This window comes from Atractosteus spatula, chromosome 23 (assembly GCF_055471065.1).
Source record: "Atractosteus spatula isolate fAtrSpa1 chromosome 23, fAtrSpa1.hap1, whole genome shotgun sequence".
In the NCBI taxonomy this organism is placed as follows: domain Eukaryota; kingdom Metazoa; phylum Chordata; class Actinopteri; order Semionotiformes; family Lepisosteidae; genus Atractosteus; species Atractosteus spatula.
Window position 1 is genome coordinate 3,520,077 of NC_142728.1, and position 13,501 is coordinate 3,533,577.

Below are 13,501 nucleotides of genomic sequence, written 5' to 3' on the forward strand. Positions count from 1 at the left end.
CACATTTGTCAGAATGAATCCATTGCAGTGTGATGAGTGCGCTGAAACCTTACGGGCTTCCAGCGAGCCACAGCATTTAAACCAGCAGGGTCTCGCCCTGGGGTACTCAAGCCCAGCCAGCTCCTGTGGCAACTTCTGTGTTGCTGGACACAGCATGCTAATCATAAATCCTGGACTTCATGCCAGGTCTGGAATCTCTGCAAACGCCTGCCTTCACTGCTTGATCTGCTTGGGATTATATAGCCACATTGATGTTATTTATTACAATTTTCAATTGCGTTTCAAGAAATGTTACTAAATATGTTTTCCTGAACTGCAAACATTTTGAAACGAGGTGCTCTCTAGCCGAGAGCCAGTTCTTTCACTGTGTGCCCGGTCAGTTTTTAGGAGGACGAACCAGAGAGGGGGTTCATCTCTGTTAAAGATGGGGGCTGGTAACGTATTTGGTGATAAGTCTGAAGAGCAGAAAATGAAATGAGTTCCTCAGTGATGAGAGAGCTGTCGATTGTGAGCACCAGGCTCGGTCATGACGTTTCTGCTTGTTCCTTAATGTTCTGTTGCCTTAGGCTGCCGTGTCTGTGTGGCACAGCTAACAGGTCTTACATCAATTTCCTCCTTGTGTGAGAGTGTTTGGCACTTTGTCAGTAGGGGCGCAGATGGTACCATGTAAATCTGAGGTGGGCTGCTCTTGTCGTGGCTGCTTGCAAAGATCGCTCGACAGGAAAAACATCACTACGTTCAAGTTAGAGGTCAGAAAATGTCAGAATACCTTTAAAGAGACAGTGAGAGTACAGAGTGAGATCATGTTATTTTATTATTAATTCATTTAACTGATATCTTTATCCAAAGTGACTGATCTTGTAACTGCTAAATATTAACTGTGTAAAAATACTTTGTGTATACAGAAGCTACTTAATACAATACTAATAACCAATACAGTGAACCAATACAGCAAGCAAGGTAAAGAAATTCTAATGACTAATGAAATGACTAATGCTTTAAAGCACAGTTTACAGTAGTGTAAACTCCAACTAAAGACCAGGCACAGCAAATACATTGATCATTCAAACTATATTTACTGCTATAAAGAAATACTTAGAAGATTACAATAAATGAGTATTCAACATTTTACTCCTCCACAAGTTTTGTTTACTATTTGAGGAACTTTAACTGTTGTTAAGATACAGTAGCCCTGGCGTAGAAGAGGGACAAAGAACTGCTAAGAATAGAACAAGCAAAAGCACTCAGTTTTTTTCACAGGGAACACTTGAAACAATTTGTCAATTTTTGTACACATTTGTTGTCGTTTTTTTTCACCTGTATTCAACTTTGTGAAATTACCAGGAACTACATCATTTCATTTAATTTAGTGTGTAGAAGTACCCTGTGGTATCATTCTGAGTTATCAACAAGCTGTTCTGTGATTGACCTCTCATACAGTAGATGATTAAGCAACATTGCAGTAATAAAAGCACACTTTTGAACTACATGCATTTAGTATTTTTCATATTTCTGACTTAGGTCCTGACATGAAAACTTTTTTCCCCAGTGAATAACTTAAAGAAAAAATAGGAACCACAGATGTCATTTCTTCTCTGCTGGAAAGCTCTCGTCTTTCAGGTGACTATGGGCTGGGAGCCCATTATTAAAATGATTTTGTGTATTTTCTGGATCAAATTGTTGTATTCAATGTATCGGACATACAGTACAGTACATGTATCTCCAGTATAAGATTGAACCCACCTCACACCTGCACAAATGCTGTAATTTCTTGTGGAGATATTGATATATTTCCCCACATAGCTTTCTTACTGTCTCATTAATCGTACCCTGTGGTTGTGTGCGTAGATTGATGGTTGGGATTCTTTGGCTAAGCTGGCGTTGTCCATCCATTGTTCTGTGACTGGTGCTGTTGGAAGTGACAGCGACCAGTGTGTGGGTGTTACAGTAAAGCATTTGGAAATAGAGGACTGCCTGTTTATCCTGTCACTGTAGGATAGTCTATGTCACTGAATTCCAGGCACCAGTAGTCAGGATCAGATGACTCTGAAAAATAGATGTGCTTGCAATGGCTACACAATGCTGCCCAGTCCAATGGATTATCAAATATCTGGCAGTTTCCATGCTTTTCCTATCAAGAGCTAATTAAATCTGTTCATGTCCATTGCAGCTGTAACACATACTTGAGAGTCAGGTACTGATTTTTATAATGGCTGGTCTAGTTTTGATTAAAAGCAATTAATGTTTCAGTTCTAAATGGATTTCAGTAATTAAGGAATAGAACTCGGACTCGAAGGGAATTACTGAAAACTATAGAATAGGCAGCTCTCATCAATTAGAAGGCTGAGAACTCTTTATATATTAAAATTAGTTAATGACATGCTGAGCTTTGGTTACTTTTGCTTTTATCATGCATTTAATAATTAACTGTATGGTATTAATAAAATATGTAATGTGATCGGCGCACGTTGTTAATCCGCTTTATAAAGCAATAGGGACACTCTGCGTTCTGACGACAAAACTGTTCACTTGCTGTGCAGTGAGATTCAGCTGTTTTACTGGAGCATGACTGCATGTCCTTTTGCTAGCAGTAGGTAACTCTCACTTCTCTCGCTGGTCTGCGTTGGCAGTAAGATCTGTTAAGAAAGTAAAAGCCAGTTAACAATTTCTGTGGAGTTTGTTGGGGAGTTTCCACAGATCCCCCTGTGGTTGAAAAACCAAGAACTATTAGGCCCACATGTTTTGTAGAAACCAGAAACTTCCAGACCCCCCTGCGGTGTAAAAACCGAGAAATTCCAACGTTTCAGTTGAAAACAACCTCACTTTGCTACTAAGATAGCTGTGAAAAGGCATTTGAAGTGGAGAGGTTAGTTGTCTGACATGGGTCTTTGGCCTAACTGTTGTACGTGAGGCCTTGTTTTCTGTTCACGTTGTGTGATCTGTTCTGCGATGCCTTTCTGAACTCACCTCTGCACTCCTTCGAGCAGTACTGCCTGTTGACATTGCTCCCGTCCTGTACTCTACTCTGCCTTCCCTGGGGCCGGCTGTAGGGACACCTGACACTTTTAACTCCTCAGTGTGCCGGTCAACCAAAATGTCAGGTTTGACCAGTTAAAACTACAGTTTGTTACTGTAAAACTACAGTTTGTTACTGTAGTTCTTGGATTTGGTTTAATTAAAAATGGGTTTTTGTTTTGGGGGAAAAAAAGCTTCAGACTCTTACATGGGACAGTATTTGTAGTTTGAATATGATTGAAATTCAAGTTCAGTTCAAGTTTATTATCATTATACTCATATAGTGGGTATATGGTATAATGAAATGCTATTTAGCTACCTCTTAGACGGTAAGATTGCAACCAACTTTAAATAACTATTCCAAGCCAAGTTGTGTGCATATTATTTAATTAAAGTGTGTTCACTTCCGTACTGTTTTCCCTTAATATTTATATAGTTTCTCGCAGGTACCTCCCAAATTTATATCCCCTCCCTGTTTCCAGCAATAAATAAGCCACTGGTAGCAGGCGTTCTGCCCCAAATGCCCTAATCTTTCACCTGTATGACCAACGGCAGCTCACTGTTTGAACCTAGTGACATTTTGTCAGACAGCCGTGTCACTCGGCAAAGTAGGGGCTGTTTAAAAGACATCCATCTGCAGCGAGAAGTGTTGATACTACCGGTTCCAAGCACTCAATCCGCCATTCTCTTCCATCATGCCTCTCTCCTTACGGGACATGATAGTCATTGCTGTTTGGGGGCCTGTTCTATAGGAATTTCCATCGCCCCTTTATCTCCTGTGCAGAGCTCTCTCTCTCTGGCGCGCTCTGACTGGCACGGGTAACTAGGTTCTCTTTGACAGTCTATGCCCCTGGTCAGCAGAGCCACAGCTGTATCCTGTACAGTCAAAGACTCCCGTAGAGGGGTGATCCCCTTGACATTAAGGGGGCATGGTGTTTGTTACAACAGTCCCAAAGGAGACCCAAAGGAGAGTAAAAACATCAAGTTCTCAGCTTATGTATTACTTATCTCTACATAAGTAATGACCTATTATGAATACTGTACAATTCCGATAATACTAGAATTTTTTTTAAAATTTAATTTACTTAAAAGGATTTATTTTAGACTGGATTGCCCAGATAGGGCCACGGGCGGACCTGGAACCTGTATATTGGATAAAGCAATTAAAAAAATGCATGGATGGGTTTACTTTAATATAGGACTCAAAATTTCCCCAAAATAAAAAAAAATGGATTTTTAAGTTCCTCAGCTACATGAGGATGCTGTAAAGGCGTCTGCAGTTAAGGGGTGTCTTGAAACATAACCCTCTCTTCTTGTTTGAGCACTCTTAGTTAGCAAGCAGTCTGCTCGATCCTGTAAGAGGGTTCAAGAGTCCAGCCAGCTGGAAGTGAGTGTTCTACAGCAGGCAGTATGCTCCCAGGGGACCCAGAGCCTTATCATATTCTCTTTCTCTCTCTAGATTTGAGCTGCTACAGACCTACAGTATCCAAACAGAATTGTTGATGTAATTAAAGCAAAAGGTGCTTCCACCAAGTCCTACTGTAACTACACTGTGTGCACTAAACTGTGTACACTTACACAGCCTATTTATTTCTAGGCTTTCATTTGTAATTTCTTTTAAGAATGTTTGAGCATTTGTTTTTCACTAGGAGCTTGCATGTTACAATGTTATAAATAAAGGTAAAATCAAATCTAATTTGATATGCCTTGATTTCAGGCCATCAGACCATACAACTGTTACTTTGGAAAGGGTGCAGAGACTTTTTATGGCTACTGTAAGTTCACTGATGTAGCCAGGAGCCATGTCATCCAAGCCCCTGAAGATGAGCCGCAGTATTTGAATTTTATTCTGAAATCTACTGGGCCATGTGAAAGGAAGCGCAAACAGGAGAGACAGTGGATTTTAATTTTAATTTACGATCCAAGCTGCTGCTTTCCGAGCATCTTGTAACTTGTTAAAAACATGTTTGAACAGCATTGCAGTAATCTTAAAATCGAATGGATGCATTATCTTCACTGCATCGGAGTGGGAAAGTCATGAATAGCAATGTTAGAATGCAAAGAAAAAGCCCCTCTCATAACATTGTGCACAAGGATCTTAAACACAAGGCTTGGATCAAAGATGATACCAAGACTTCTCACCTGAGTACTTAGACTGATTCCGGCACAATCAATATTGAAACTAAATTTGAGATCCAATTGCGGAATTGATCAGAAGAGCCAGTCAGCCTAAATTCAGGCTTGGCAGAGCTCAGATGAAGCATGACAAGGCAAGTAGTGCTAGATTAATAACAGGTTTCATGCAAACGTAAATTTGCATGTCATCAGTATAGAAAAGAAAACAAATTCTGCATGTACAAAGATGTGGTACACCGAATTTGACCAACTTTATCAAGGCTGAACACAATTGTTTTTCTTGACTAGATAAGCTTTAAATTTTGATAAGATGCAGTAATACCAACATCCCTGTTTAATCTACTCAGGAAGTGGATCACAACAGTATCACAAGTGGCATTGAGGCTCAGCAAACCCGCAGACAAGACATCAGCGTCTTCAGGACCTCTGTATCGATCTGAATCCTGATGAAAGTGGTTCATATAGCATATCTGTAGATAAATGATCTAGTAACTGAAGAGCAACTGCCTTTTGCAGAACCTTATCATTACATTTGCACTCTTACAAAGCTTCATTCCATCCTAAGAAATTTAAGATTTTAATATAGAATTATTTCAGCCTGTCTTTTTAGCCTCTTAGCTACCCAGGCTATAGTGTGTAAATCAGTGTTTCAAATTAATTTGCTGTGGTGGACCAGATTTGATTTACATGTAAGTGTACTTCATGAGGGCCTAACAGACGATAAATGATCAAAATATTAGGAACAGCTTGTATTCTTAGTATTATATATTAGTAGTTTTTATTTTGCAATTACAGAGCTCTTTTTAGAATGCACTATGTATTTGTTGCATCTTCACTAGATGACAGTTTAGCACAATGTACTCATTACCCTCTGAATATACAGTAGGATGTATTTCTGTCGATATCAGCTACAGTTTTAACTGATGTTATTGTTGTACACGTATTATTAAGTGCTTAGTTTGCTTAAATATTGGCTCTGTTGGATGAAATTTCTTAACTGGCACTATAAATATTACATATAAAGATCTTTTTTTAGATCTCAGGAACAAGTTTTAATCCTTTTAGTGTAAAGTAATGGGACTTCATGTGCAAATTTTCATATAGTATAATGAGCAGTTGGGAGAAATAATTTACCTTCACTAACCAATAGATTAGTGTATATGTACTGAATATCAGTTATTAAAAATGCAGGATAGGAAAGAGTTATAAGGCCTCTGAGATTATGATCAGCATCACCTATAAACTCTGCTTGAGGAACTGAGTACACTCATCAGCTGTGATGTTAAATGAAAAGCAACTTGCCTTGTTTTGTAATTCATAGTTTCAATGTTTCAAACTGAGAAACAGAAACAGCAGAAGGCAAGGTTAAAAGACTGTTACTTGATCAAAACTGAGCATTGACAGTGGGAAACACCATTTGCTTGAAATCAGCAATGTTAAAACAGCAATAAATTCACTTCTACAACTATTACTATTACTAATCATGTCTATGAGCTTTTCATTCACAAAGAGACATACATTTCTTAATTTCTGTTATATTACTTAACATTCTTAATTTTTCATTTGTTTGATATATAATTACCAGGACCTTATTAGTACATGATAAAAGGATATCATACACATCAATAGGTACCGTTTCAGTGAGACTAATGGTGGGTCACTTAGGTTCCTTAGAAACCTTGGCAGAGTTTGTAGGAAGTGTAGATACGGGATGTGTAGATACAAGTCTGATGGAGACTGATATGGAGATCTGCTTTATTGGTACAGACAGAACGATTCTGTGGGATTCCTCCCTGTTTCTACACATTCATATCCAAAGTGGGAAGAGAACGGCTCACTCCTCTTACAGTCTCGCATGGTAGTCGAACGCTTGGTGTGAGCAGCTTTCCGCACGTTCACCAAGAGTGTTAACACCAGTCTGTTCCCATGGTGATGGCTGGCTTTCAATGGTTTCTCTCATGCGAGACACCAAACAATAAAGCTTAGACAGCTAGAAAAGCATGATAACATATTTTGTGTTCCTGCCCTGAGTATACAAAATTAGAAGTGAGAATATATGAAAGATGTATATTTCTAATCTTCAAGGAAGAGTATCTGTATTTTAGAGTTTAGCCTTCTCTTCAATGGTCGTCATGCTACATAAATATCTACATTATTTTCTTAATTATGTCCCCCACTTTTGGTACATTTAGAAGCCATTGTCTAAATCTTAGGAAAACCACGGAAGATTCACATTGTTTCAGTAGCCAGACAGGATTTTAATTAAATACAAGTAATGACTGTGACAGACACACAACACAGGAATTGATTTCAACGACAGTAGGAAACACCGCATTTATTGATCACTGTCATTCAAATTTAATTGCGTTTGCACTCGAGTCTAATGCTGGTGCCAGAGATCTACATTAAGATGTAACAGCACCTGTGCTCCCATTTTAGTTGCAAACAACTTGACATCAGAATGTAGCTTAACGAGGAGATAATAGGTGATAATAATGGAGTTCTCCTGAAGTCAAAAATCTTTATAGTAAACGGTACTTGACATATTCTTCATCAGCATAGTGAGATTGAAAACAAATGTTAACTATGCATTCCTGAGGACTACTATGTGATCACAAACTGCAGTCAAGCCTTGGTGTGATTGCAGGAGGGATTGTAGGATGGGATCTTTGAAGATGAAATTGGTAAAGGGATGAACGTGGTTTCAAGTCTGTGAGACCAGAACCTGTTTTGAGACCAGCATTTGAGATCAGTTGACTTCTCCTAGTTGACTTTTGTAATATGATGAGTGATTAAGCAAAGAGATCACTGTGGAAGTCCAGGGAAGAATAGAGCTTGGTAACCGATAAATGTGAAGAGTGTTTCTGCCTCCTAAAACAGCCTGGATAAGTGAGAAGGGAGATATTCACGGACTGAGAGTGTGGATGCAAGATGGCTATCCAGGCACTGAATATTGGCTGCAGACGTCCAAGAGGGGAAAATGTTTGTATTTGATTTCCTATGTGTTTTAATGTGTGAAATACTTGATATAGATTTTATTTGAAGGGGTTCTGAAATACAAACAAGTGAATAGTTGTTCTGCGTAAATCTCTTCATACAGCAGAATCTCGAGGGGCTTTCCTCAATAAGCTGCAGTATTTTTCAGTTGATTCCAATTTCACCATGTGAAGGAACCTGCAAATTAAAAACAAAAACAAAGGCTCACACATCGTCAGATGTAACATCATTTGAGTTGGTAAAGGAAGACATAAATGTTATTTAGTTAAAAAAAACTGTTACACTTGAACAGCAGACTGTGCACAGTACGCCTGTACGTTATTTCAACAGAACAACCTGTTTCCTAAAATCTCTCTTTTACTGGGAAATGCCAACAACTCAAGTCTGATCTATGAATAATTAAAGAATACAATTCCTTACTTGAACCCAGAGTAGTTAGTCATGGTTGAGAGCCACATTCCTGCAGGCCTTTCAAGTCACCATTTAAAAGCCACATTGTAATGTACATGTTAAAATTAAAATGTGTATGAGCCTGCCTTACAGTCCTGATTGTGTACAGTATAAGGGTTATATGACAGCAAACAGCCAATTGCAAACGTGATGATAGCATAATGAGGATTAATTTCATCAGTACTGACCTCAGAATTGCCTTTCAGTGATCTTCAGATAATACTGATGAAAACTGCCAGAAACTGACTGCTGGCCAGTTGAGCTTTGAGCATTTGCTTGCAAGAACATCCCTGTGGAAACACAGACTAGGTCTTGTGACAACATGGTCCAAAAATGTTGTCATAATAGTTGTGGGAAAAATCCGAGGACCGCAAAACAGATTTTAAACCGTGCTGGGAAAAGATTGTTGAAGTTCAACATCCAGAATTTTCTGTGAAAGCAAATTCAACGGCATGTAGTGATCACTTTGAAAGTAAAGATTGCCATGGGAGTTTTGTCTTTGTATCTTATATGTGTATGCTGAAAGATGTGCATCCTTAACCTTTGTAGGATATCTGTAGTAGTGATATATCAACATACTGTGCATAATCTTTTAAAAGAATCTGTGAAATTGAAATTATAGCCAGCCAGTTATTTGTAACTCATAAGAAGACAGAGTAGTTGTAGCTTCTCTTTACTATAAGTAGAGAGAAGTCAAGTGAAAATGATGGCCAGATGTAATTGGTGAGGATCACAAATGGCAAGTTGTGCTTGGATACGTGTACACAAGTGTTTGTCGCGATGGAAGCGAAATCCATACTCTGAATTAGCGGAGCAGGCCGCTGTCCTGTAATGCCAATGTGATGCCCATGATGTCTGTGCCAACTGAAGGGGCTACTGTATCACCGACAGCCCCCCCTCCCTTGGTGGAGGGGTGGAGAGAAATGTACTGTCTGGCATTTTGTAGGTCGATATTACATTAGTGTAAAAGGTCAAACAACAAGCAGACATGATTATTTTTTTTGCTAAGGCTGAAAACGTTAGGGTATTTTCATGTGGGATTGAATGAGTGGGCTGTCTGCAGATTTTGCTGCACTGGAAGGAGTATCTTCAGAATGCTCTGAATAGCAGGCGCTGTTATTTCATCGATGCAAGAGTGCTGTACAGTATATATGAATTTCACACACACGCATTTTGCTCCAGGAATAGAAGCCATTTCCATTATTATTATTTTTATTATAACTAAATAAACTGTTTCCGCACAATGCAAAGCCCCAGAGATCATCTGACTGAATGGCATCATATGTGATTTTTAAATTAAAAGTGAGTTTGGATAGATGCCTGTGTCCTGAAGCCTACTTTTAAAATTGCATTTCTAGATATTATTCCCAGAACATTAAAGGTGACCTTCCCTGGTGAGTTAATGTTGATCCCAAATAAAATGAATAAATACAGTAATACATATTTTTTTTTCTCTTTGTCAGGGACACTTTGTCTATTATATTCCTATATATCTTCTTCCTTGCTCTTGAAAAACAAACTTTTCTATCTCATATCCAGTAATTCCTCTGTGGTGAATAATAAGCAATATGGTTACAATTAAAAATCCATTGGTCAGTGGGCACCAAGAATATGTGGATTTACTAGTTACTCTTTAAAGTGTTTACTAAACAATTGAGCAAAGGGCAAATGCTTTCTGTCCATATTTACTGTTGGAAGGCCTGTTCAAGTCATTTAGTCTTCATTGACTTCTAAAACAACAGGTTCCTAACAGAAAACTGGAAGTAAAAATGACCACCAGAGCTGGGAATCATTTTCCGAAGATTGAAGAAGGAAAAAAAAAGGTGTTTTCTTTAATCTGTGACGCGAGCAGACAGCAGTGCAACTGTTTTCATGAGTTTTACCTCGGTCCTTGAGTGATTTTCGATGGGATAGTACTTCAGATTCTAAAATACAGCTTTCAGCTAACCAGGAGACTGAGTGGTGTGAGCACAGCAGACTGCTTCCCAACCCCAGCAACCACTAATTGTCAGGCAGATGAAGCCAGAAGATTCCCGTGCCTTGAAAATTAAATTAAGTTTCCATTTTTTTTTTGTCTCGGCATGTGGAAAAAACAGATTTTATTCCTTTTGAGTTGCTCGAGGACAAAAAAGAAAACAAAAAAATCCACAGTATTCACTTCAAATGAAAACACAAAATGCCATACACTGCATACTGTATCAGTTATTGTTATTGTTACAGCATGTGGACATGTGATTAAGCAAGCTGTTTTGGGTTCTCCCATAGTGTCGTATCAGCAAATCCACAAATCACTGATGTCGCCCTGCAAGGGCTTTGTGACATAGGTGTCCTTTGATGGGTTTGTCATAATGAAAACTATAGGGAATTGAGTGATAAGCTATGAATCACCCCTAGGTGCTGTACTGCACAGTTGTCTAATGAGCCGTCATTCAGGTAATTCCCTCCCTGCCAGATGAATATGAAATGAGAGCAGTGAGATCAGGTGAGCGTCTGACATGCCCTGTCAGCGTCAGTGGATGATGTGGCAACAGAGGCTTGAGGCAGGCAGACAGGATAAAGGTTATCAGTCGAGATCCAGTGAGCTGTGCAACAAGTTTCCCTTTGATACAATTTCGTGTTTGCGTTTTGCAGAAAAACTGAAAGTAGCAGAGCACAGTTTTGTTAATTTCCCCAGTGTGAGAGGGGTCAGGGTGCTTGAGCTGTGGTATTACTTTCCTTTTCAGAGCGAACAGGAAGAGAACTGTTTTGGTTTTTGCCACACACTACAAGGAACAGTGCCGCAAGATGACTGGCTCTGATGGATTTGTGGGAATGTACTGTACAAACTGGAGAGAGTGTTCTCCAATGTGGCAAATTATTCTCTTTTGACAAATTGTGAAGAGAATATTCCATTTGGATGTACACTTCATTGTAAAAATGCAGATTTTGTATGCTCCCCTGTTACATTGTGGTTTATTAACCATTTGTAGACGTTTGTGTAATTATTAAATCAAGGCAGTGAATCAGGGATGCTTATGTTATCGGCACCAGGCCTTACCATTAGTCTTCAAAGTGCTTCCTAAAGAGTTTAAGAGAGATAACAAAACAGAGGAAGCCACTTGACCAGCCTTGCTTTTTCTCAGTTGTTTAGATAACAGTTGTGCAGGAAATTCATCACTTTCTTGAAGGATTGCAGAGAATCTCCTTCTGTAGCCTGGAATATTTCAAAACCATTTCCCACAACACACAATCTCGCAGTGGGATCGATGAAGCGTTTCTCTATCCTTCGGGGGCAGAAATAAATAAAAAAAACAACCCCCTCTTCTGTACCTTCTTGAGATGGGGAATTTTGTTTTCGACCCAGGGTTTTTATCTTGAATTTTGTCGAAGGTTTTCTCTTGACGTGTCAAGCTTCAGCTTGTACTGACCTCAGCTTCACTCTCTGTGTCCTCTTCCAGAGTTCTTCTGCAACTGTAGCGAGGATGGGACGGTGAGTCTCGACTCGTGCAACGAGACCACAGGCCAGTGTGAGTGCGAGGCTGGATACACTGGTCTGCAGTGTGAGGACTGCGGGGATGGCTACTTCTCTAATGGGACAACCTTCTGTCTGCCCTGTGCCTGTGATTCCTTCGGGGCAGTGAGCTCCCTCTGTGACAGGTAAGCAAGCAAGGTTTGTTTAATGCAGAACCTGCAGCTCTGTGGCTCTCTGGAGCCATAAGGTGTTCAGTACACTATTTATCAAAATATATGCACTATAGTATGATTGTTAAACAGGTTAGATTATCCGATTTTGACACTGAACGACCTCCATTTACTGGTTTGACGAAAGAGCAGGATGAAGGTTTGAAATTAACCTTTTCAATTTGCTTTGCTCTTCTGAGGGTTTAAAAAATAGATCGCTCCAGTTAATTTGTAATAGTTCCTCAACTATTTATACCAGATAGCAGGCGTTTGTGTTGGACATATACCGTAGGCCAGTGTGCCCTGCAGTAATAAAGATGGATTTGATAGTGTCAGCAATGAAAACTACACCTAGAGGTTTAAGTCATGAAGTCTTTAAAGAAACATGAAGTGGAAGCAAAGGTATCACTGGTTTGACTATAATATACACCGTGTCAGACACCTTATCCGTTTTAACAAGCAGTGATGCTGGTATTAGTTGAATGGCAGGATCATTACAGCAGTAGAGACTGCTGAAACAGCATTCTGCACGTGTTATTGTAACAGCTATAGAAGTTGCCTCCCAATGAGCTACTGTACAGAGGGAATGGTGACAGGAAGGAAGCCCCTTTATAATAAACCAATAAAAGCAATTTTGTTGCACTTGCGGAATGCCTTTAATCAGGAGGTTCCCTCTAATTGGAAAGGGCATAACGTGTTACATTCCTATTCAGGTCTAGTGCTGTAACAAGGCCAAGGAAAATCATGTAGTTATAGTCTTTTCATCTTTAAGAACAATCATTCTTAAAGCAATTTCAAAAGTCTCAGTAGGTTTTGTAGTCAAAATGCCACAGACTGGTAGTTCCTGGTTTGTTTGGGAAACAGTGGTGTCAAAACAGCACAACACATGCAAATAACAAATGAGCTGTGTGCTTGCCTTCATCACCTGTGCCCCATGATGTTTTACCACAGGTTCGTGCCCCAGAGTGACAGTATGTCTTCAGATGACGTGCTGTCAGACCTCACGTCAGTGAGCTCTTCTCTCCACAGTGCAAGGCCCTTCCCTCTTTTATTTTCTTGGCAAATTGAACTCGGGGCTCCTTCTGAAATGCCCAGAGGGCCTGCTGCCTGCTCCTGGGAGAGCAGCCTTCTTTATCTGTGTCGCAAGATGTTGTAAGCGAGTTAATAGGCCTGACCTTTCCTGTTGAAGCTTGTCACAGTTGGTTTTTTTCTTCAAAGAAGCAAGTTACAACATTTTGTTACG

The 13,501-nt window shown here is 39.5% G+C and overlaps 1 protein-coding gene across 1 annotated transcript in view; it reads left to right on the forward strand.

Annotated features, from left to right (window-relative positions):
- Positions 1-13,501, forward strand: part of LOC148816077 (multiple epidermal growth factor-like domains protein 9) — a 190,068-nt gene that overhangs the window by 43,672 nt on the left and 132,895 nt on the right. The window contains exon 2 of the mRNA XM_088940606.1: positions 12,036-12,234. Within this exon, the coding sequence (XP_088796732.1) occupies positions 12,036-12,234 (199 nt within the window). The remainder of the gene's footprint in view (positions 1-12,035; positions 12,235-13,501) is intronic.